Source organism: Humulus lupulus, chromosome X (genome assembly GCF_963169125.1).
Source record: "Humulus lupulus chromosome X, drHumLupu1.1, whole genome shotgun sequence".
Lineage (NCBI taxonomy): Eukaryota > Viridiplantae > Streptophyta > Magnoliopsida > Rosales > Cannabaceae > Humulus > Humulus lupulus.
In genome coordinates this window covers 185,198,353-185,223,748 of record NC_084802.1, presented here as the reverse complement: position 1 = coordinate 185,223,748, position 25,396 = coordinate 185,198,353, and the positions used below count along the sequence as shown (strand labels likewise).

At 36.1% G+C, this 25,396-nt stretch overlaps 5 protein-coding genes and 1 long non-coding RNA gene across 6 annotated transcripts; 4 read left to right on the top strand and 2 right to left on the bottom strand.

Moving 5' to 3' along the window:
• The first annotated feature begins 810 nt into the window (after positions 1-810).
• Positions 811-1,845, top strand: LOC133806505 (glutathione S-transferase T3-like). The gene is made up of 2 exons (XM_062244597.1): positions 811-1,669; positions 1,835-1,845. The coding sequence occupies exons 1-2, from the start codon at positions 811-813 to the stop codon at positions 1,843-1,845; spliced, it is 870 nt and encodes a 289-aa protein (XP_062100581.1).
• A 500-nt stretch (positions 1,846-2,345) lies between these two features.
• Positions 2,346-3,647, top strand: LOC133806504 (uncharacterized). The gene has a single exon (XM_062244596.1). It carries the CDS (start codon positions 2,346-2,348, stop codon positions 3,645-3,647), a length of 1,302 nt encoding a protein of 433 aa, XP_062100580.1.
• Positions 3,648-5,040: 1,393 nt separating this feature from the next.
• LOC133803160 (uncharacterized) lies at positions 5,041-7,222 on the top strand. Its single transcript, XM_062241121.1, has 3 exons — positions 5,041-6,113; positions 6,208-6,736; positions 6,801-7,222. Exons 1-3 carry the CDS (start codon positions 5,217-5,219, stop codon positions 7,175-7,177), a joined length of 1,803 nt encoding a protein of 600 aa, XP_062097105.1. The 5' UTR covers positions 5,041-5,216; the 3' UTR covers positions 7,178-7,222.
• A 239-nt stretch (positions 7,223-7,461) lies between these two features.
• Positions 7,462-7,943, top strand: LOC133803158 (uncharacterized). The gene is made up of 2 exons (XR_009877811.1): positions 7,462-7,631; positions 7,713-7,943. It is a non-coding gene; the product is annotated as an uncharacterized LOC133803158 (long non-coding RNA).
• LOC133803157 (uncharacterized) lies at positions 7,921-11,797 on the bottom strand. The gene is made up of 3 exons (XM_062241120.1): positions 11,560-11,797; positions 8,836-10,690; positions 7,921-8,752 (listed from the first exon to the last, which is right to left on the bottom strand). The coding sequence occupies exons 1-3, from the start codon at positions 11,561-11,563 to the stop codon at positions 8,089-8,091; spliced, it is 2,523 nt and encodes an 840-aa protein (XP_062097104.1). The 5' UTR covers positions 11,564-11,797; the 3' UTR covers positions 7,921-8,088.
• Positions 11,798-17,070: 5,273 nt separating this feature from the next.
• LOC133803156 (probable nucleoredoxin 1-2) lies at positions 17,071-19,118 on the bottom strand. Its single transcript, XM_062241119.1, has 3 exons — positions 18,955-19,118; positions 17,893-18,357; positions 17,071-17,811 (listed from the first exon to the last, which is right to left on the bottom strand). The coding sequence occupies exons 1-3, from the start codon at positions 19,069-19,071 to the stop codon at positions 17,311-17,313; spliced, it is 1,083 nt and encodes a 360-aa protein (XP_062097103.1). The 5' UTR covers positions 19,072-19,118; the 3' UTR covers positions 17,071-17,310.
• Positions 19,119-25,396: the final 6,278 nt, after the last annotated feature.

Sequence of the window (25,396 nt, the reverse complement as noted above, 5' to 3'; positions counted from 1 at the left end):
TTTAAATTATCAAAACTAGATTAAAATAAAAATAAAAAAAGAGGTCATTTTGACCCATTACTTTATTTAATAAGGTGCGTGAATTTGCTTACTCCTTTGCCCACCACATCCCTCTATGCAAATTACTACTCTTAGGCCAACTACAATGCCGATTGCCATAAACGTAGTCAGTTGACTTTTTCTGACAGGCCACATAAAAAAAATAGCTTAGCATTGGAGCCATGCGTTGCCAATTAATATGGAAGGAGTCGTTGCCTCTGTGAGGCAACGGTGCCTTCTCTATATATATATATTTTTTTTTAACTATATATATATATTATATAAGAAATGTATCCGTTGATAAAAAATGGTAATATTAAAAAAAATTCTTCTATAAATACTCATATATTTCATTCAATTTTCACACCATTTCATACATTTTTCTTCCAAATTATCAATATCACAAAATTTATTTTTTTACCAATGGATTCCCAAAATTCTCAAAAATTTTCAAATTCTCCAAATACCAACTCCCAAAATCTAAATTTTCAAAATTCATCATTTTCTCCATATACCAATCCCCAAAATCCAAATTTTCAATATTCTCATTTCAATCAAAATTTTCAAAATACTCCTTCTACTAATCCTCAAAATCCAAATTTTCAATATTATTAATTTAACCAAAGTTTTCCAAATTCTCAAAATTATCCCATGTCCTCTTACCCTTACCAAAATTTTGGCTCTATTGAGACACCCCAACAAGCTCCATTCTTCACACCAACAAATTCACTACCATATGCATTTCATATGCCTTCCCTACACCAACCCGAAATGGTTTCAAGAAATTATAGGCCAAGTATGGAAAAGTCTAGTATTGATTTGAATCGTGAAACATCATCGACATCTGTCTCTGAAACCCAACCTGAACATAGTGTTGAAGGGTTGGAAAATGTAGTTCTACACAATGAAGATGAATCAAGGCATAAATGTAAAGTCAGCTGGAGCAAGGAAGCCACTATACTTCTGATAAGTGGATGGCTTAATACATCTAAGGATGCCATTGTGGGGAATGACCAGACTTCTACACATTTCTGGGCTCGAATCGCAGATTACTTCAACACCAACCAAAAAGGTGAGCAAGCAAGGACTGGAAGGCATTGCAAAGACCATTGGAACAAGATGAATCAAAAGGTGGCGCGATTCAATGGATGTTATAAACGAGTTCAATTAGCACATCACAGTGGTTGGTCTGATGAGCAAATTCTTGAGAATGCACATCAATTGTACAAATCTGAAAATAACAACTCAAATTTTCTGCTTGTGGATTGTTGGAGATTACTAAAGGATGAGCCGAAATGGAATACAATGTACCAAACAAAAGGTGGTAAGAGAACAAAGGTGTCAGATACAGTGGCATTTACTTCTTCTTCCAATGCAGATATCAGTGATGATGAAGTACGTGAAGTGCGCCCTATTGGCCAAAAGGCAGCAAAGAGAAAAGGGAAGGAAAAAAAAGACACACATGCTAGATTTATAGAGATTAGTGAACGGAAAGCATCTGCATTGGAGAAATTGGTGGCGATAAAAGAGAAAGAGGCAGAAGATAATAGGATGACAAAATACATGGATTATCTCATCATGGATACGTCGCATATGACTCATGAACAAAAGAAAGATCATGAAAACTTGTGTACTTATATTAAGAATAATATCCTGAAGTTGTAATTGCTATGTATTTTTATCAACCGCATTATTATGTATTTTATTTTATTTAAATAAATTATCCTTTATGTTAACGGCTATATTTCAACGGCTATATTTTAACGGCTACATTTTAACGGCTATATTTCAACAGCTATATTTTAACAGCTATATTTTAACGGCTACATTTCAACGGCTATATTTCAACGGCTACATTTTAACGGCTATATTTTAACGGCTACATTTCAACGGCTATATTTCAACGGCTACATTTCAACAGCTATATTTTAACGGCTATATTTCAACGGCTATATTTTAACAGCTATATTTCAACGGCTATATTTCAACGACTACATTTCAACGGCTATATTTCAACGGCTATATTTTAACGGCTACATTTCAACGGCTATATTTCAACGGCTATATTTTAACGGCTACATTTTAACGGCTATATTTCAACGGCTATATTTTAACGGCTATATTTTAACAGCTATATTTTAACGGCTACATTTCAACGGCTATATTTTAACGGCTATATTTTAACGACTACCATGTCTATAAATACCAAATTTCAATATTCCTTTTACTCAACTCTCCATTCAATCCTTCATTTTACTCTTTCATTCATCTTTCATTCCCAAATATCATATACTCTAAGTTCAACAATGGATTCGCCAAATTCTCCGAATCCATACGACAATATGAGTCTAGAGGATATCATAATTGCAGAGTGTACTGACGATCATGATGATCAATATTTCAAAGCGCTCATGGATGGAGGTAGCTCAACAAGACAAGGAAGAAAGAGAGCCCACATTGATAGAGGTCATGTAGAAGGACACCAACGTTTGTTCGATGACTACTTTTCTGATGAACCGGTGTATACAGAATATCAATTTCGAAGAAGATTTAGAATGCGTAGACATGTATTCCTACGCATAGTGCAAGCTCTAGAAAATCATTCAGAGTATTTCCATACGAGGTTTGATGCAGTCGGTAGAAGGGGGCTTTTGCCATTACAAAAGTGCACCGCTGCTATGCGAATGTTGGCATATGGAGCGCCTGCCGATTATGTTGATGAGTATGTTCGAATTGGTGAAACTACTGCTATTGAATGTCTAGTCAATTTCGTTCGAGGAGTGAATGATATTTTTGGGACCGAATATTTAAGACGGCCCAATGCTGGGGACATTCGTCGCTTACTTCAAATAGGGGAGGTGCGTGGTTTTCCAGGCATGTTGGGAAGCATTGATTGTATGCACTGGGAATGGAAAAATTGCCCAGTTGCATGGAAAGGACAATTCTCGCGAGGTGATCACGGCAGGCCAACAATCATGCTCGAAGCAGTTGCATCACAAGATCTCTGGATATGGCATGCATTTTTTGGTGTTCCGGGATCCAATAATGATCTGAACGTGTTAAATCAATCCCCATTATTCACTGAAATCTTACAAGGGCAAGCTCCAAGAGTTGAGTTTACAATAAATGGAACACAATACAACAAGGGGTACTATTTAGCAGATGGTATCTATCCAGAGTGGGGTACATTTGTTAAAACTATCCCACTACCTCAAGGAGAGAAAAGAAAATTATTTGCTCAATGCCAAGAAGCGGTACGTAAAGATGTTGAGCGAGCATTTGGAGTACTTCAATCTCGTTTTGCTATTGTACGAGGACCTGCACGTTTTTGGCAAAGAGATGTTCTCAAAGATATTATGTATGCATGTATCATATTGCACAATATTATTGTCGAGGATGAAAGAGATGCATATGAGAGTTTGGTTGATTTTAATTATGATGACGGCCCTACAAACACCCCAACAGTTGAAGTATTGCATGGACCTATTTCCGACTTCCCGACAATGCTGCAAAGAAATGCTGAAATTCGTGATAGAAATATTCATCGCAATCTTCAAGCAGACTTGGTGGAACACATATGGTCAAAATTTGGAAATAATTTTAATTAGTTTTTTTTTAATTATGTTAGATTGATTAATTACGATTATGTCATTTTATAAGTTTTTTTTAAATTTAGTCTAATTTAAATATCATGTACTATTTATTTATATTAATATATGAATTTAAAAAATTTAGTATGATAATATTTATAATTATAAAATGATATATTAAATAATAATATGTGGGGACTATGGTTGGCAATTTTTAGGGTAGCTTGCATTGGAGTATTTTTAAGAAATATGTTGCCAAAAGTGATGTGGATGAGAGAGAAAATAAAAAATTATATTTTTTAGTTGATTTATACATTTTAAGCAATGTTGGAGTAGTTTGCATTGGAGAGGCTCTTATTACACTGCGCTCTCTTTCATGTAGATATGTACGTGGAAATCAGTGAGAACATCCCTCTTTGTCACTTCGCTTTAGATAAATATAAAATATTTTACGTTTGTAGGTGGCCACTTAATTATTACAGGTCTAGTCAAGGTCAATTTGTAGAGGGAAATTTTAGACAGTATGTGTAATATCATACTTAATTTTTTTTAAATGCCACCATAAAATAATCTCTCATATATATGCCATTTTAAAATTTTGGACAAAAATACCCATCAGGACCCCTCACCTTCTCTCTTCCCAGCCAAACCGAACTCTTTCCTCTTCCCAGCCAAACCAAATTCTTCCCTCTTCCCAGCCAAACTCTCTCATTTCTATCTCATTATTTTCTCTCGGGTCACATTCTCACCATCTCAGGCGAAGCTCTCTCTCTCCCCACAGTCGCCGTCGCCACCGTCTTCTCCATCTCCAGCCACGGTAAGGTAAGACATTCGGTTTTCATGTGTTTTTTTTAAAAAAAAATTGAATCGTAATGTATAAATTGATGAAATGGGTTTGATTGTTAATCTTTATTTTGCAAAAAATGTAGCTTAAAATGGGTTTGATTCTATGTGCATTCTGCAAATTCTGCAAAAATTTTGTGGGTCGATGTTCTTTCGATTCCACGTCGATGCTCCATCGATGCTCCATCGATGACATACAGTGAGTAATCGATGCTCCATCGATTCTCCATCGATGGTATATCGATGCCATGTCGATTCTTTCATAATCGATGCATAATCGATACTGAAGTATAATCGATGCCACATCGATTCCACATCGAGTCCATATCGATGCTGAACATATATGGCATCGATTCGACATCGATACACCATCGATACACCATCGAAAATAACATCTCAATTGGATGTCGAATCAGCATCGACATGGCATCGATGGAGCATCGATGTGGACTCGAAAGGCTGCATCTATGTACCATCGAAAGGACATCGATGCTTCATCGATGCTACATCGATTCTACATCGATGCTACATCGATGCCATGTCGATACTGATTCATAATCGATGGCAAACGATGGTTTATCGATGCCACATCGATGCCATATTGATGCTGAACATATATGGCATCGATTCCATGCTCCATCGATGCTATTTCGATGGTACATCGAGCCCATTTCGATGCTGAACAAAAGATTGAGTATTTTTTATAAATTCAACTAATTCTTTTTTTTTTTTGATATTTTGCAGATGCCACCCAAACGTATCCCACCACTTGAGATCCCTATGGAGGATCATTATGTCGGTCGTATGACCTATAGGGGTTCCGGGAGGTTAACAAAATTGAAGAAAAGATTTGAGGAGCATGGATTGTTGGGGAGGGTGAATGAGTCTGTTTTTGGACCATTCTTCACAGCCCCTCCCTTTTCGTTCTCTGGGGCATTGGTTCACACACTACTTTTGCGGAAGGTCAAGTCTCCGCGTGGCGATGAGGTGCACTTCTTGATGGGCCCAAACTTATGTAAGTTTGGGGTGCACGAGTTCGCCATTATCACCGGCCTGAGCTGCTCCTGTCCACCACTTGCCGTTGACATTGAACCTCACATTACTTCCTCCCGCCTAGTTGATACATATTTCAGTGTGGAACCCGAAAAAGACATTCGGTTCAGTATCTTGGAACGAGCTTTTAGTATGTGCGATGTACCTGATGATTTGTACAAGCTCGGTTTGGTTTACTTTGTGGAGGGGATACTATTGGGCGCTGAGAACGACAATGCTATTTGGCGAGATTCATTGTCGATGGTCGAGGATTTAGATTATTTTGAGAAGTATCCATGGGGATCCCTTTCATTCGATACAACTGTGAAACAATTCAATAGAGATATGAAAGCGATTGGTGGTACAATACCAGGTAAGAAGGCGAAGAAGATCATTGAGGCGGAGTCTTCTAAGGGTTTTAAGGTGGAGGCAAAGTACACTTGCAAGGGGTATCCACCAGCCTTGCAATATTGGGCGTACGAGACGATTCTTGATTTACAGAAGGAACACGCCAAGCCCTGTGGATTCAAGTTCCCTAGGATGCTACAGTGGGAGAGCATAGGCCAGCCGAAGCATTTGCATTTGAAGGATGTACTTGCGAGGAGACATGTAAGTTATAAAACATTTAAATAATTCAAGAAATTTTGAATTATACTAATCAACTTATGTCATTTCTAATTTGATTGTTGTGTTTCCATTACAGTTGTCATGCATTTCTATCCTAAGGCCTCGACCAAATGAGCGAGACTTCTTTGATGCCGTATATCAGAGGACAGAGGGGGATGCTCCTAGGTATGCGATGCTGCAGAATATGATCCAGCCTGCACCAGAGGATGGAAGACCTTACGATCCTGAGGCAGAGGCTGTTGCGGTGGCTGAGATAGCCGTTGAGGCTGGCATATTTGTGGAGGATGTCCCGACAGAGTCTGCTCCAGATACTAGTACAGAACCTACTTCTGCTCCTGCTCCTGCTCCTGGGGCTTATGAGGAGGTGTTGGGTGAGATAGCCAGACTATCAGGTGCAGTGGACGATGTTAAGGCCACTCTAGGTATCGTCCTTAAAAATCAAGAAGTCATATTAGAGAAGCTGGCAACACTAGGTAGTATACCTACTCCTGCACATACTCATGCACCCACTCCAACAGATGATGTAGAGTACGACATTCTCCCCTCATGTTACGAGCCTTCTGTTGGAGAAGCCACACCTTCTCAGCCAGTGCAGACGGTCTTAGGTACGATTAATCCATGAGTTTTTTTTTGTTTTAAAAAGATTAGATACTAATTGCTCCTTTACAGGTAAGCGTACTAGACAGAGACCAGTAAGGTACGAGGACTATACTCCAGCAGCCAAGAAACCAAAGTTCAAGGACCCAGTTACGATCCTTCCTTTAAAGGTGTTGGATCAAGATATGTTGACAACTTTTAACCGATGGGTACTCGGTGATATTGATAACAGCAGACCGAGGAAGTTGGAATGTTGTGATGGGACCCCTGTTTGGTTCTTGAAGTTGAAGGTGGCAAAAGAATGGTTGGCAGAAACTGTAAGTCTCTTATGTTTGTTAGAACATTTATCTCATTTTAACAATCCACTCTTCCTTAACGTTACTCTATTTATTTGCAGCATCTCGACGCTGCGAATTATCTTATACGGAGACGTCTTTTTGAGTTGCTGAAGACGTACCCCGTGAAAGCCACCGTACTTGATTCATCATTTGCACAATATATTCCTGCCAGATACGAGGAATTCAAGAAAGATGGCAGGACTTACCAATGGGACTCAGACATTCTTGATTTCCTGAAAGGAGATGCCAAAAAGTACAAGAAGCCTTGGGGTGATTGCAACGAGGTCTACTTCCACTGGTGCATGGAAAATCGGCACTGGGTCCTTTGCGAAATAAATTTCGCTGATTGGATGATCACTGTATTTGACTCAGATCATTCTAACTTTAGCCATACTAAGTTGTCTGAGTTGATGGAGCCTTGGACTAGGATGCTTCCATCTTTACTCAACGCTTCTGGTATGTTTAAAGGACACCCCAAGTTAAAAATAGCTAGACCGAAGATCACCGTTCCAAACTTTGATTGGCGACGCATGTCCACTGATATTGTCCCACAGTCTAGAACCAGGTAGACGTACTAAATTCATATTTTCAATAATGTTCTCCTTTAATTTTCAATACACTCACAATAAAGATTTCTTGGTTTCAGCGGAGATTGCGGTGTATTCGCCATCAAACACTTGGAGTTCATTCTTGGAGACATTCCCTTATCATATGCCATCGAGGACAACATTCAGTACTTCAGGGATAAATTATGCATCGACATTTTTTATGAGAATGTGTACCCTTGATGTTAGAACATTTATTTTGATTTCGATGACACACAATAGTATATTTCTCCTTAGTATTGTATATAAAAAATGTCGTTTCGATTAACAAAGTCCATTAATACACAAATATAAAGAGTAACAAAGTCCATTAATACACAAATAAAAAGAGTAACAAAGTCCATCAATACACAAATAAAAAGAGTAACAAAGACCATTAGTACCCAAATAAAAAGTTTAACATTGATGCCATAAATTTCAAACACGAACTTTACAAGTTGCCCTATTATGGCCTAGACCTCCACAAGTGCTGCACTTGCGTGGAACAACCAATTTATCTCCATTGGAAGGATGGCGTTTCGTCTTAGGCCTACCTTGTTTCTTCTTTGGACGACCAACCGGGTTTTTCTGCGCAGGTGTTCTCACTGTTATTGTCATAATGTCATGTGGAACAATCCACTCTTCCTCGTTACCAGTAGGATATATAGATTCTGTGTAAGAGGACCTCCATGTCTCAATTTTATAGTAATCTGAACACAACGAATAAAAGTTCACCCCTCGCTTAAGGGATCCAGATAGTGCATGAGCACATGGGATACCAATAATCTGAAACACGCCGCATGTGCATGTCTTATTCAGGAGGTCGACTTCACCATTCAGCTCACCATCTAACACATGGAACTCATGCCTCCCTATTGCATAAGGAATCAAGAATCGAGCTTTCTCAGCCATATCCACCAAATTTTTCTCATAGGTCGGTGCAAGAGTGGTAGTTGTCTTCTCGCTAGTTTCTCTCCTATTACAGAACCAGGACTGTAGTGTGAAGCGAATAAATTCGACGAATGTAGTTATCGGAAAGCTCCTAGCGTCCCGGGTCTTATTGTTGAAACTTTCAGCGTAATTGCTTGTCATTATATTATACCTAGTATCCAGGAAAACTAAAATTTAATAGTAACATACATTTAGAAGATTTCAAAAATTAAAATACAATTGACAATGACATACCTATTTCCAGGAAAGTAAGCACGGGACCACTTATCAAAACCCATTCCTTCTAGGTATTGAGCAATGGCTGGGTCTTTTGATTTGATTTTTTCGAAGTTAGCGTGGAACTCGAATTTCCTAAAAGCATATGCCGCATTATACATCAACACATGACAATGATCAGTCTTGAATTTAGCAACCACATTCATACTAATGTGGTGGTAGCAAGCACCGTGATAGGCATCGGGGAAAATAGTTTCCAAGGCATGTGTAATACTTGCATGCCTGTCAGATACAAACGCCAGGTCCTCGACTTCCCCAATCGCTTCTTTTAGCTTTGACATGAAATACTTCCAAGAATCATGATTCTCACTATCCACAATACCAAATGCAACTGGATATAGATGGTTATTTGCATCCAGTGCGACTGCACATAACATCTGCCCACCGTATTTTGTCTTTAAAAAGGTACCGTCCACACATAACACAGGACGACATGTACGAAACCCTCTTCTACTAACTCCGAGTGAGAAAAAGCAATATTTGAATCGATCTTCCTCAGTGACAAAATCTGTCAACGTCCCGGGATTTTTCTGTTGAAGCATGAACAGGTACGATGGTAACTTCTGGTAGGATGCTTCCAGTGTCCCTCTGACATAAGAAAGAGCCTTCTCTCGACATCTCCAAGCTTTTCCATATGATAACTCAATGCCATAATCATTCTTAATGTCCTCTCTTATGTTGTTTGCCATGTACGCATTCGATCCAGTCTGATATTTTTTCTTTATGCAATGACCAATAACCCAAGGTGCAGCTTGGCGATGGCCTTTATGTCGGAGGTCAAGTGAGCAAGTGTGTTTGTTGGTGAAACGAGTTATCTCGAACATATCAGATTTAGGAATTCTCTTCCCCCTCAATCTCCACCCACAATCAGGATCCTTGCAAGTGATATACCAAACTTCAGTACCTGACTTCTTCACCACAAACTCGAAGTTCTGCTTCATTGCATACAAGTGTGCCTTCGTCTTCAACTCTAACTTGTTCTCAAAAACTTTCCCAACTTCTATTACTCCACAACTCACCCCAGATAACGTGGGGATAACATAAGAGGGGCATGGGATATCTTCAGCAGTATACGCTGGAGAACTCCATCTATTTCCATCATCTTGTGTAGTTGGACGACTGCTCTCTGATCCAGCAGTCCTCCGTCCTTGGCTTTCTTGACGACTTGGCAATGGTCGTACATTTAAATTATCTACTTGAACCACATGTAGCATCGACAACTGATCCTCTGAGTTATCATCAGAACTACTGCACCCCTCAACTCTTTCATCATCATCACCAAAAAGGGCAACTGGATCGTCATTGACATAAGGCTCATACTCATACCCATCATCATGCGGGAGATTTGTTGGGGGAAAAAAGGTTTCATTATGACTAGGACCTCCCATGCATACACTTGGCCCAGTAGATGTTTGTGGAATAGCCGTGCATGATTGATTATGATTTTCCATATTAACACTCGCTCTAGGAGATGGATCAATAAGAGCAATGTTCTTTGCAATCGAACTAACGCATAAAGGAACCCGATGTTTTAAGGACTTTGAATTTTCAAGAATAAGAGCACTAACTCCTTCATCATCTGTGATTTCAATGGGATCTACACTAAAATCATTGCATGTAAACGGCACTTCCAACTTTAAGTCAAACAATGACCGATCCACTTTCAACTTTGAATACAACTTCTCCAATAATTCTATGTAACCAACATCAATTGGTACATGTATTATAGTGTTCGAACCAGCTTTGAAATTCCATTTTTCTCCTTTCTGTTCCCAAACACCGTTGTAAGAAACAATTATATTAACTCTGGAACCTGCAAATTTACAAAAAAAAACATAAGAAAATTATAAAAATAAAGTGTAATCTATGAAGAATCGATGGTAAATCGATGCCTATGAAAATCTGTATTGTAGTTCAAAATCGATGCCACATCGATGACATTTCGATGCATCATCGATGCTGATGGTTGCCATTTCGATGCGATACCATTTCGATGCCACATCGATGCCTTACCGACGCTGAACCAAATAAACATATATGGCATCGATTCAACATCGATACCACCATCGATACATCATCGATACCAACATCGAAATTATATCATCGACGTTAGTATCGATGTAATATCGATGGTGTATCGAAATGCCATCGATGCCATATATGTTCATTTGGTTCAGCGTCGATGTTACATCGATGCCACATCGATGCTACATCGACGCTGAACCAAATAAACATATATGGCATTGATGTCATTTCGATACACCATCGATATTACATCGATACTAACGTCGAAATTTGCCTCAGTATCGATATGGACTCGATGTAGAATCGATGTGGAATCGATGCTGATGGTTGCCCTATGTATGCGATTCAATTTCGATGCCACATCGAGTCCATATCGACGCTGAACCAAATCAACATATATGACATCGATGCAACATCGATACACCATCGATATTACATCGAAAATATCATCTAATTTAGATGTTCGCATTAGCATCGACATGGAATCGATGGGGAATCGATGGAGCATCGATGTACTATCGATTTTGGAAATCTCAGATCCGAAGAACAGTTCAAAAGTTGCAGAAAAAAATACAAACTCAACTGCGGAACAGTTCAAATCTAATTTCTAACTATGGCATTTCATATTCATAAGTAAATTAATGAAATGATACTTACCCATGATTTTTTCTCTTAAAAACGCCAAGAAACTTCCAATCCGTTCCACCTCCGAGCTGTGAAAAAATGGCTGTAAATGAGGGATGAGAGAAAGAGATAGAGAGAGTGAAGTGTTAAATTTGAGTGAGGAGGGGAGGAGGGTATTTGTGTCCAAAATATAAGAGGGGGCATAATATGAGGAGAATTTTTATGTTGTCATTTAAAAAAAATTAAATATATTATGATGCATAAAGGGTAAAATTTCCCTTTGTAGATGTAAGTCTGTTGATGTAAGTTTGTAATTCAACCTATCTTGTCACGAGCTAATAAACACATTATTCATTAAAAAAAAACACACATTCTTTGAATATGTCCATTATTGATAATTAGTAAATGTTTATACCAAACAACTATAACATATATTCTACGATAACCTTTATTAAAATTTTTATTTAAGATAAATTTTGTGGTTTGCTAATTAATGATAATTATGGGTTATTTATCATTTAACAAAATTATATTAAACTAGTTCAATGACAAATAAAAACTAATTAAAACGTAAAATAAAATTAACAACTTAAATATTTTATGTTGAATATATGATACCAATTAAGATTTATACGTGTGAGACTAAATATGTAATATACAGATATCACCAACATGAATTAATGTTTCATTTTTGACCAATTACTATTTTTTTTTAATAAATCTTGAAAAAATTTAAAAATTAAAAAAAAAACACCCAACGGACAACCGAGCATAAAGTTATGCTTTGTAAAAGTTTTGAAAAATTACAATATTTTTCTCTGCGGTTTTTTCAACAAAACCGCAGAAAAAAGTCTTTCTTTCTCTGAAAAACCGTGGAGAAAAGTAGTACAACTTTTCTCTGCGCTTTTTTTAAGAAAACCGCAGAGAAAAAGTTTCCATTTCCCACATTTCCTACTTTACATTGCACTTTTTTTAAAAACCGCAGTAAAACAGTTCCTAAGACTCCTTCAATCCTTTTCTCTGCACTTTTTATTTTAGATTGAAAAAAAAAGCACAAAAAACCCTATATTTGTAACAGTGAACAAACAGGAGAGGCCCGCCGTGGAGCAAGTATTGCTGGGAAGGGAGATCATGGACGTGGTGGCCGCACATAACAACTTTTATCCATCATTAAAGATTTTATATATTTCATGATTAATTTTCAATAATAATAAATATTTAAGGATAATAACCACTGCAAGCATGTCAATTTCGGGGCCAGTGTGTGTGGCAAAGGTGCCTCATGATTATATCTTATATATCATTCTCATGAATCATGATCATATACATGTTTTGTTAAGCTGACAATTCCACATATATATTTATTTATAAATATTACCCAAACAGTACTCATATATGTACTCTCTAGCTAGCCAACTTTTCAAACGCAAATACCCAAACAATACTGATGGGGTCTTTCGATTCTTCTCATCACGAACAGCAGCATCCTCAAGGAGCCGAAGAAGAGCAAGATACTGCAGCACACGGAGATCATGGAGATGGTGTCCGCACACGGAGAGCACCACATGATGATAAGACGTCGGTCGCAGAGGTATCATGAGTCGTGGGAGGTTATGCTTCGAAGCTCTGGGTTTTTGAATGTGTCATTGAGTCCTTTTGCTGTTTCTCAAGCTAAGCTTCTCCTGAGGCTTCACCACCCATCGGAGGGGTACCAGCTCCACATTATTTTCTCAAGAAAGAAAGACTTTTTTATGCGGTTTTCTTAAAAAATCCGCAGAGAAAAGTATTGTACTTTTTCAAAACTTTGACCAAGTATAATTTTGTGCTCGGTTGTCCATTTTTGGTGTTTTTTTTCAAAAACTTTGGTATATTTTCGAGATCTATCTAGCTGCATACAAAAAAAATTTAAAAACCTGAAAAAAAAAAAAAAAAAAAAAAAACCATTTTTTCAGGTTTGGTCACCGAAAAAAATCTGAAGAAAAAAATTAAGCAACCAAATTAATAAACTATGAAAAACCTCTCAAAAAGTTGATTTCTATTTTGCTATTTCACACAAAATAAACTCTAAAATAATGATGAAAAAAACAAAAAACTATGAAAACAAATATTTATAGATCATTACCTATTTTGAAGCTCAAGAACACAATGTATGACAAAAAATACGGTGAAAATTGACAATTTTTTTACCAAATCCTAACTATTTTTACTAACAAAAACCTGAAAAATAGACAAATATCAAGCATCTACTTCAGTTTAACTAAGATTTAGCTCAAAATGATGAAAAAAATACTAAGATTAAGGTTGAAAGACATACCGCCACCGCTAAAGAAGTTTTTCGCGAAATGAAGTAGATCTTCGAAGTTTGTGGGGAAGGAGTTTATATATAGGTCTGGAACCTAGAAAGACTTTTCTCTGCGGGTTTCTTAAAAAACCGCGAAGAAAAGTAGTCTTTTCTCTGCACTTTTTTTAAGAAAACCGCAGAGAAAAAGTTTCCACTTCCCACATTTCTTACTTTACATTGCACTTTTTTTAAAACCCGCAATAACATAGTTTCTAAGACTCCTTCAATCCTTTTCTCTGCGCTTTTTATTTTAGATTGAAAAAAAAGCACAGAAAACCCTATATTTGTAACAGTGAACAGACGAGAGAGGCTCGCCGTAGAGCAAGTATTGTTGGGAAGGGAGATCATGGACGTGGTGGCTGCACATAACAACTTTTATCCATCATTAAAGATTTTATATATTTCATGATTAATTTTCAATAATAATAAATATTTAAGGATAATATAATAACAGAAAATATTTATGAATTATATAAACTATATTTTTCTAATGAATATAAAATTCTGCCATTATTTTAAACATTTGAACTATATAAATCAAAGTTGCATCAAGTAATTAGAATGATAATAAAATGCAAATGTATAAATGATTGCATGTGATTGGTTTATATTTCATAGAGTCTCTCTCTCATTATATGTCAATTTTGACGTTTTGCTATATTCCTATACCTTAGACTGGAGCTGTCTAATCATTGTCAATTGAGGTTTAAGTCATATACCCACCTCCCTACCGGGCGGGACTACATCCATGTCCATATATGTACATGAGAGAGACAGAGGCACCATGTTAAATAAAGTCTATTTTGCAAAAACACCCTATTCATTAAATGTTGATTTAATTATTTGTACACATGCATAAGATGAGATGAGAGATATGTCTTTTTCTATCATTATTATTACTATTGGTTGTGTTTACTAGCCGGTTCTACTATTACTATCATCTTATAAGTTTCAGCCTTAATTAATTGAGAGATTCATATATAACATATGAATAACGAAGAATATACTATATATATATATATAGAGAGATAGAGATTTGTATTAATAAGAGCGCGTGAATTTGGATTATTTATTCATTAGTTAAATAATATTTTTAAAGAAGCATAGTAGAGAGTACTATAAGACAAATTGTTATCCAAAAAATTAGCATTGATGACGTGGCAAGTGATCCCTGGACACGTGGCTGACACCTGAGAGCGTTCTGCTAGAGTATCGACCAGAAGACGCATTAGAAGCAGTAAGCGGCCCAGTCTTACCTGCGACCAGTCTGGTCGATAGTTCCGCATACAAGGCAACATTAATGGGAAGATATTTGTAAATCCCGAATTTATCTCACACAATCTCCTGAGTATCCAATTATTCAGGAAAGAATATCTGTAACAATTTTTTGTAATCCCCCTTGAGCCTATAAATAGCAAGAGATAGCTCAAGGGAGGGACTTTTGGCTTTTGATTCATTTGAGACTATAGTAATTCTCCTAGCAATATTGTATTGTTCTTCAGAGGTAAGTGAAACTCATTGAACCCTTGTTCTTTGATCACTCCTTTGATCCTTAGATCAATATCAGTTTAAGTGGACGTAGGTCATTACCAGATCTTGGGGCCGAACCACTATAAAATATTATGTCTTATTTACTTTTGTCATTACGTTCTTCTCATTACATTCATTCATATCAAACATATTCTGACTCCGTGTCAGTTGGTCAAATCTTGGGTCAACACAAATATTAAATGTGCATCATATATTATTTATGTTCGGGGGCAGGGAGATTTTATCAAAGAGGATGAGAGAAGTATGAAAGAGATATTAGTAGAGACTAGTACGAATATATTAGTAGAGACTAGTACACCATTAGTTTATAGATATTGAAGGATTGAGTATGTATAGTATGTAGATACAAGGCTAGTCTATATAGTAAGATTCAACCTCAAAACGCATCCCCTATTTGGCGTCTACTTTTGCCTGGGCGGGAAATTGTTTGAGATTGATCCTTGCTATAAAGATGTTGCGATATGTATCTTTATACTATCTAATGTTGAACAACCAGATTTTATCCTAATGCTTCCCCTATACAAGAAAGAGCCCAAAGGAGAATTTAGAAAGCCATAGAATATGTAGAGAAAGAGAAGATTTTATGATTTGGAAATTGATGCCCTTACAAGTGAATGTGGAGGAGTATTTATAATCCCCTTTCCACCAAAACCACATAAAGAAAATTTAACATACACTATTCCCTAGACTATTGAAAATAATTATATATAATTAAAATTGAAAATTAATTTTTTTTATTAAAAATGCTAGGTTATAATTTGAAATTGAATTATTATTTTTTTAATGAGAACCACTTTAACTGCGGTTGTAGTAAGCCAACCGCGGAGAAAATCAACTTTTCTCTGCGGTTGTAATAAGCAAATCGCAGAGAAAGGTTGCTTTTCTCAGCGGTTTGCTTATTACAACCGCAGAGAAAAGTCTCTTTTCTCCGCAGTTGGCTTACTACAACCGCATCGCAGTTTGCGTAACACTTTTCTCTGCGGTCGAATACACTGCACTTTTTAATACTCTCGAAAACCGCAGTGTATTGAGTAAAAAAACCGCAGAGAAAAACCTTTTTTGTAGTAGTGTATGTTCTTTCGTTTTAATTTTTAACTATTTTACTTTGGATGTAACCTGTAAACAAAGCAATGTGAATTTTGATTTTGTAGCTCAATGTTACACTAAGAATTGTCATCGTGAAAGTTGAATTGCAATCCCATTTGCTAATTAGTAGAACAGGAACTCTTGCTGACTTAATCCCATTTGCTTATGGTATGTATCTTTCTTCTCTTATTCAAATTTTGATGTTTGAGTTGCTAACTATCTATTTAGGTCAACAAGAAGGTATAAATTGGTTGACTTTCTTTAAAGTTTCAACCTTCATGGGATTCTGTGTGATGATATATATGGGGCTTAGTAAAACTCTTTAAGCATCAGCTATATATTGTGGCTTCTGATTATCTGCCACAACGAGTCGTTCAACATATTCGATTATTTATTTTCCCAAGCATAATGTAATCATGTGATGTGTTTCGTAAAGACATTGATTACCTTTGGAAGCTTCTATCAATATCATAAAGAATGGAAAGTCTAAAATTACAGATGCAGTGAAACAATTCAGGTTGATATTGAATGGAACACCGATCCAAGTTGGTCAGATGTGTATAAAGTTTGTCACAAAATTTGAAAAATCTCCAAGGTTTCTGGAGATTTGATATGACCTTTTGCTTAATTTCAGAACAAACTGTTATTGCTTGCTTGTTTGTTTTGTATACAACACATAATCAAAGTAGGCAACATTACATAAGCTCTTTTATTATATAAGTTGTACAGCCTTAAGCTCCTTTATTATATAAGTTGTACAACCTTAAGCTCCATGGTAATTAAACATAAAAAAAACTTTTAGTTTCTTATTCATTATTTCTATCATTTCTGATGACAAATTCGTTGTCAAAAGAGGCTAAAAGAGACTCGAAATCTTGGGATTCTTCACTTATACTGTTTTCAATCTGACGATTGAGATTTTCTCGTGCAAAAGGGTAAGCTTGGATGCCAAGCCGTTCAACATCTGCGTAAACTTCGTCCATTATCTTTCCATCAACCCCAAATATGACTAGAAGTACTGGAGAGAAGGGGTATTGATAATAGGCCAAAATTTTCTGGTTACAAGTTTTATCAGTGAATGGCAATGCCAACCATGGCATGTTTTGAAAAGCTTTTGTGAATCCCTCTTGGTCATCATCGTCAATGTTGGTAGGAATGAAAACAATTTCAAAGTCGTCTACACCTTTCTCCTTGAGTTTGCCATAAAAATCCTTAAGTACGTCGATGGTGGTTTCAAGGCATTGGCGATTAGAAATATCACATAAATACAAGCCAACTATTTTTCCCTCAAGCTCAGAGAAAGGAACCTATAAATATGTAGTAGATATATATATATTATTGATTAGTAAGACAAAACCATGTAAAGTAAAGCAAAGTAATCGATTTACCTGATGGCCGTCATTGGAAATAAAGTAATCACGAGATTCGGAGACTAGATAATAACTCAAATGGTACTGAAAAATGTATTCATGCAAAGAATCTATTCTTTCATCTGTGAATGGGTACGCTTCGAGTCCGTAATCTTCGAGTAATTTTACTCCTTCGTCGGTTACGAACTTTCCATTGTCGTGGAAAATGACAAGAGTGTTGGGCCAATAAATGTGGAAGAACTCGTTCAAGCGACTGCGAATCCAAATGGTGGAATCAGAAAAGGGAATGGCCAACCATGTCATCTTCGAAAAGATGGCATTGAAGGAGTCTTGGTTTTCGTCGGAGGAAACGTAAACCAGCTCGAATTCGCCTTGCTTTTGTTTGTAGAGTTGTACCAACATATATATGTTCTCATAAAAGTTACATGACGCAGAAAATAACAAACCCACAAACTTTCTTTCGTTCAAGCTACTCAGTTTAACCTATAATCAAAAATTCCAAAAATCAAAATTTGAAATTATCCATAAAATCATTACGATGAACAATTCCACAAACATCTTTAACCAGGAGTTAGTGCAAGAATTGTATCCTAGTGATTATGATTATAAGCCTTCATGGTACTCAGTGCCTCAAATGAAGTATCCTAATAATGCAGCAAAACTCTAAGAAATTTTGACTCTTGAAAAAATTACTAGATTGAAGTTTGAAATAAAATAAGACCTATACTATACTAGTATAACAATACAACATGAATATAGTAGCATAAAAGCAGTGAAGATAATAGGCAATTCATCAAACATCTTGAGAGCTAAACTTCTCTTCCCGTGCATTGCATATCAGAGAGCTACCAACAAACCAGATTGAGCCAAAACTTAGCCCCTTCAGAATAAAATCCAGCATGAGTACATACACCCAATAAAACTCAAAAGACTCTATGATTCATAGGCCATAACAGCGGTACCCAAGCAAACAATAATCCAAAAATATAATATCCATCACATAAACTAAACAAATTCTTGCAAAAATCCAAAATCATTTATAAAAAAAAAAAAGAGAGATTGAAATCTTTGTTACTATACCTTGGTGCCATCGTTGCGGAGAAGAAAGTCCCTGGACTCGGAGTTGGAGGCTAAGAGAGAGGGGAAGTCGTAATGGGTATGCCTATTAAACCTCCACTCACTTTCATACTTCCACATCTTTGTATATATCTCTACTCAACTCTCTTCTCTTCTCTGGCTATATCTATATATATATATATATATAATACTGGTAATGCTTATTACCTTGAAAATCAAAGCTTAGTTAACAAGTAAAAAATAAAAGGGAGGGGACGTGGCTGGCGGCAGCATGACTTAACGCAACGCGGAAGAACAGTATATTGGGCTTGGGCTTGGGCCTCAAGTAGAATATGTTATGAACAGTATATAATTAATTATAGACAATCCTAAAAAAAATTGACTTAATTAATGCAAATAATATTGTATTTAATTATAGATTTTTTTTTTTTGAAAGAAATTTAATTATAGATTTGATATGGTTTTTTGTACTATTACTATATACATCTCCATATTAAAAAAAAAATCAATTTTTCAAAATTTCAAAATAAATAATACTATTTTTTTATAAATTAATAAATTACATATACTTGTCAGTTTATCGATTAAAAGTTTTGCTAAAGAAATATAATTTTATTGTTAATTATATTATATTTTAATATAATGTTTGATTGATTAAATAAGTGTTACAAAATGTGATTATTTAATTTAAGTAGGGGATGGTATATTATTTTAAATAATATAATGTTAGATTAAATAATGTGACAAAATATATTTTGTCACACAAATGTGATTTTTCACACCTTGTAACATATTTTGAGAATTACAAAATTGGACACATGTGTGTGCCCAAATGTAATATATTTTGGAGTTACAAAAATAGTTACAAATTTGTAACTCCCAAATATTACCCAATAATGTGTAGATTGTGTGTTACACATTTAAGTTTGGATTTGACAAAGTCATTATGAAATATGGCTGTTGGAGACATGTTTTTAACTCCCATTAAGTGTATCGAGGTTACAAAATCATGTGGGGAAAAATTTGTGACGTTTTGGAAAAATTTTAAAAATTTGTGCTGAAATGGTTTGTGGCTGCGGCCACTGTTTATCCCTGGTCGCGGCCTGGGGGATAGAGGCCAATGGCCGCGGCAAGTGAGGCTGACAGCGAATTTCTTTTTTCAGTTTTTTTCCAATTTGAACGATTCTAACATCCCAAGTAACTTTCAAATCTCCATTTTAATTCCATAAACATCCAATTAAACATTGGTAACAGTCATGGGGTTTGTGGAATTTGAAATTCAAAGGGGTATCTCAAACTCTATAAATAGGAGCCTAATGCTCACTTGTAAGACACACAATTTTCTATCCACAAAGCACTTGGCTGGAAAATACATCTTGAGGCTTGATTATTCCAGAGAGTTATTTCCTAGAGAGATCCCTTAGTGCTTAGAGAATAGGGGAAATAAGCTTTTGGAAAAAGGTTTTGAACCTTGTTCAAGTTGGTAATCTCCACTACTTTACACTTTGGTTGTGTGAGAGTTTGTTTTTTCATTGATCTTTTCTTTCTGTTGTTCTTCTTGTATTATTATTGTATTGAGTTTGTAATCCTCTTCTTCTATTTCTATTTACATATCCGTTGGTATCTTTTGTTTTAGGGTTTTAGTTCTTTTAATTCTCTTCCTTCTCTTATTTTTATTTACTTGTATTTTGAGTAATTGAGTTGTAATATTTATTTAATCAATTACCTTGTCTATTGTATTTTTTGCATAAAGTTGTATTTTGGTTTTCCTACTTTTCCATTGAGCAATAACATATATTCTCTAACAATCAAAATCTCAACCTTCTTTGTTTCAATGGAAGGGGAGACCATCAAGATCATGAACCAAGACCTAGTGAGGTTGGATAGGTTTGATGGGTCCAATTTCACTAGGTGACAAGATAAGGTGAAATTTCTTTTGACAACACTCAAGATAGCCTACATCCTTGAGTCATCCTTGGCACCTCTAGCTGTGCCATCTGATAAAGACACTCCCGAGGAGGTGGAGAAAAGAAGGAAGAGAGAAGAGGACAACCTTCTTTGTAGGGGTCATATCCTTAATGCCCTATCCGATAGGCTATATGACCTCTATACCAATACCAAATTCGCGAAGGATATTTGGTATGCATTGGAGAGTAAGTACAAGGCTGAGGAAGAAGGTACAAGAAAGTTCTTAATTTCTCAATATTTTGAATTTTCTTTCATTGATGGGAAAACTCTTTTACCTCAAATTCATGAGTTACAAGTGATTGTGAACAAGTTGAAAGTTCTCAAGATTGAGCTTCCCGAGGCCTTCAAAGTTGGTGCAATAGTGGCAAAATTACCACCAACTTGGAGGAGCTATAGGAAAAAAATCCTCCATAAGAATGAGGATTACACTTTGGAAGAGATCCAAAAACACATAGGAATTGAAGAGGAATCGAGAATAAGAGACAAGGGTGTGAATGAGTCTAAAGATGAGACTTCCAAGGCCAATGCGGTTTCACACAAGCATCCAAAGGGTAACAACAACAACAAAAAGGGTAGTGGGGACCATTTAGGTCCAAAGAAAGATCATGGACAATTCAAAGACGTGAGTGGTCATTGTTTTGTTTGTGGAAAATCCGAGCACTATGCTAGAGTATGTAGGTACCGAAAGGACCCACATGAGAATGAGGTAAATGCTATAGAAAAGGAAGAAGAGATCCTAGCATGATTACCATGTTTATGTGCCTTGTTGGGAAAATTGTTCTTTTGTAATAAAGCTTGTACTCTTGAAAGCTATCAATAAAATTAAAGTATTATTCTATGAAAATTCTTTATTTTTCTATGAGACATTTGTGTGAGACATTAACAAAGTTTCAAAATGAACTTGTTAAAATAATAGGTAAGTGTGTAGACCTATTATTTCATAATGTGATTATTACACTTGTGTTCACATTTTATTTTGTGAAATATATAAAAGAAAGCAACCAAGTGAAAGTTACTTTCAAATAAGTGTGCCTTGCTTTAGCAAGTAAATGAATCAAGATAAACATTGAGGTTTTTTATCTTGATCTATTGAGTGTTTATCATGAAGCTTAAGGACTCATGATGAACTTTGAGAATCATAGGTCTAGATTTATCTTGAAGGATAAGACTAATTAGAAATGAAGAGATTTCTAATTTAAAGTGATATTTTATTGTCACTATGTGAAAAATGTGGGGGTGATGCTCCAAAGTTAATCAATTTATTGTTAATTAATTGATTAATTAGGTCATTCTATCAAATAGGTGATTTGGAATTCCACATTCTAAATCACATTGGCTTTGTGTGTATAGAATGAACAAATCTAGACATGCTTGGTGTCTAAAGTTGTTGTTTTGTAATATTTTGTTTCAAGAAGGAATCAATTTAAAACATAAATGATAATTCTAGAAACAAAATAGGTTTCTAGAATTAAATATTCAAATGTTTATCTTGGATATTAAACTGTAAAATAGTGGGGGTGTTGACTATGGTCAAAATCACTATTTTAAAGAGGCAACTATTTTAATCAAACTATGGCTAACAACAAAGTTTGAATAAAATAATGAGAGTGTCTAAGTATGCATACATGAGAAAAGAAATGATTCAAATGAAATCATTTTTACATCTCAAGGGGTGGGACTTAGACTCCCTAAAGAGATTCACGGTTGATGGTAACATATCTTAATACTAGTCACCAAACTAGTATTAGGTTCAATAGGTAATAACAAGTCAATCAAGTGAATAGTAGTAGTACTCAAATTTTGTCCCATCTGAGATAAGAGTACTAGTGTGTTACCAAAATGAGGGTTAAAACCGAAAGGTTTTTTAATAGAACTTAGTCTTGAGAAGACAAGTATTTTAGGGTAACAAAATACTGTAAGAGTTCTACCTATATAGACCTAGGGGTGGTGTCGCCCCTCATGAGAATTGGGAGTCATTCTCAAGAAAAGTCTATCAATGGAATGTGCACAGGGACATTAACGGTGCAAAAGCGAGAAATTGAGGTCGCAAGTGAACACAACAAAGGTGTGTGTGTTATCACCGGTTTGTTATCAAGGGATAGTGGTTCAATGCTTCGGCAACCAAACTTTCAACAAAATTTGTGATAATTACACTAAGGTAAAATTCAAGTCGAAAGACATTTTACTTTATGCACCAATGCAAAGGTTTCTATAGAGAGTGATTATTTAATCAAGTGGGGGAATATTATATTTTAATATAATGTTTGATTGATTAAATAAGTGTTACAAAAAGTGATTATTTAATCTAGTGGAGGAATGTTATATTATTTCATATAATATAATATTAGATTAAATAATATGACAAAATGTGATTTGTCATACATTGTAACATATTATTGAGAGTCACAAAATTGGACACATGTGTGTGCCCAAATGTGACATATTTTGGAGTTACAAGATCAATTACAAATTTGTAACTCCCGAATATTACCCAATAATGTGTATATTATATGTTACACATTTGAGATTGGATTTCACAAAGTCATGATGATATATGACTGTTAGAGACATGTTTTTAACTCCCAATAGGTGTTTGGAGGTTACAAAATCATGTGGGAAATGATTTGGGACGTTTTGGAAAATTCACATTTTTGGCTGAAAAAAGGTTGTGGCCGCGCCCACTGTCTTTCCCTGGCTGCGGCCTGGGGAACAGAGGCCAGTGGCCGCGGCCACTGATGATTCTGGCCGCGGCCAGTGAGGCTAACAACCTATGTGGTTTTTCAGTTTTTTCCAAATTGAACGGTTCTAACATTCCAAATAACTCTCAAATCTCCATTTTAGTTCTATAAACATCCAATTAAACATTGGTAACAGCCATTGGGGTTGGTGGAATTTGAAATTCAAAAGGGTATCTCAAACTCTATAAATAGGAGCCTAATGCTCACTTGTAAGACACACCATTTTCCATCCACAAAGCACTTGGCTGGAAAATACACCTTGAGGCTTGATTATTCCAGAGAGTTATTTCCTAGAGAGATCCCTTAGTGCTTAGAGAATAGGGGAAATAAGCTTTTGGACAAAACTTTTGAACCTTGCTCAAGTTGGTGATCCCCACTACTCTACACTTTGGTTGTGTAAGAGTTTGTTTTTTCATTGATCTTTTCTTTCTGTTGTTCTTCTTGTATTATTATTGTATTGAGTTTGTAATCCTCTTCTTCTATTTCTATTTACATATTCATTGGTATCTTTTGTTTTAGGGTTTTAGTTCTTATAATTCTCTTCCTTCTCTTATTTTTATTTACTTGTATTTTGAGCAATTGAGTTGTAATATTTATTTAATCAATTACCTTGTCTATTATATTTTTTGCATAGAGTTGTATTTTGGTTTTTCCACTTTTCCATTGAGCAATAACATATATTCTCTAACATATACGACTCGAGACGATCCTAGTGAGCAGATTAGCAGAATAATCATAGCAGGGTTAAATACCCGGCTCGGGGTGAGCTTAGGGGTATTTTGGGAAGTTTAATGTATATTTGGGATTTATCGAGTAATGGGCAAGTATCTGTAATTAGTTGGGTATGTCAGGAATTGGTAGGACAACTCGAGGAATTAGTGGGAAATGAGAAAAATGACTATTTTACCCTTAAGAGCAATTAGAGAGCTGAGTTGATTTTAGGGGCATTTCGGTCTTTTTTTAGTTAAGGGATAAACTCAGTGGAGACTTTAGGAATGATCAGAACCCACCAGGATTTCTCAAACTCTCAGCACTCTCTCTCCCTCTCTTATGCCTAAGGGAGTTTTGAAGCTTTGGAGGAGAAAGCTTAAGGAATTAAGCTTGAGGGCTGGGGAAACTAAGGCCAGGACTTTGAGGTGCAGCTCAGGAACAACATCAGCATCATCAAGGTAAGGATTTTAGGTTGATTAATCGGCTGAATTCCATTAGAATTTCAGGCTTGCAAGGAAGTAGATTTTTAAGTCTGATTTTGAGTATTGGGTAAGGGTATGTAGTTGTTTCTGAATTTCTATGATGTTTGGGTTGTATGAATGAGGATTTTAGGCATACTTCTAGGTTTGGCTGGTGTTTGGGGTGTAAATTATTGGGTTAAGCTGGGAAAAATATTGGAGAAACCTAGGGATTTCTGGGTTCACTAGGGCACGTCGCGACCCAGTTCATGGGCGTCACAACCTGCGTGCCCCAGAAGGCCCTAGGGGCTTGTTGACTTATGGGCGCGTCCCGACCCTAAAGGGCAAGTCGCGGCCCACCTCCCCCCTGTAACAAGAGGTTAGCGCCCCTGACTTGAGGCGCGCTGTGACCCTTAGGGCCAGGTTGCGGCCCGCCTAGGCAGCCATAGCCTAGGTTTGCTTTTAGGCTTGGGGAGGCTTGAGGACTTAAACCTAAGCGCTCAGGACGAATTCTACTATCCGGTGTAGTAGAATTCGAGGTCTCGGAGGTTAGTATTTGATTCCAAAGCA

Coding starts and splice junctions, on each gene's coding strand:
- LOC133803156 (XM_062241119.1), bottom strand. CDS start 19,071: ATGTGGAAGTATGAAAGTGAGTGGAGGTTTAATAGGCATACCCATTAC. Junction 18,358..18,954: donor TCCGCAACGATGGCACCAAG/GTATAGTAACAA, acceptor TTTTGATTATAG/GTTAAACTGAGTAGCTTGAA. Junction 17,812..17,892: donor TTTCCAATGACGGCCATCAG/GTAAATCGATTA, acceptor ACATATTTATAG/GTTCCTTTCTCTGAGCTTGA.
- LOC133803157 (XM_062241120.1), bottom strand. Junction 8,753..8,835: donor GCTTACTTTCCTGGAAATAG/GTATGTCATTGT, acceptor CCTGGATACTAG/GTATAATATAATGACAAGCA.
- LOC133803160 (XM_062241121.1), top strand. CDS start 5,217: ATGCCACCCAAACGTATCCCACCACTTGAGATCCCTATGGAGGATCAT. Junction 6,114..6,207: donor ATGTACTTGCGAGGAGACAT/GTAAGTTATAAA, acceptor TTTCCATTACAG/TTGTCATGCATTTCTATCCT. Junction 6,737..6,800: donor GCCAGTGCAGACGGTCTTAG/GTACGATTAATC, acceptor GCTCCTTTACAG/GTAAGCGTACTAGACAGAGA.
- LOC133806505 (XM_062244597.1), top strand. CDS start 811: ATGGTTTCAAGAAATTATAGGCCAAGTATGGAAAAGTCTAGTATTGAT.
- LOC133806504 (XM_062244596.1), top strand. CDS start 2,346: ATGGATTCGCCAAATTCTCCGAATCCATACGACAATATGAGTCTAGAG.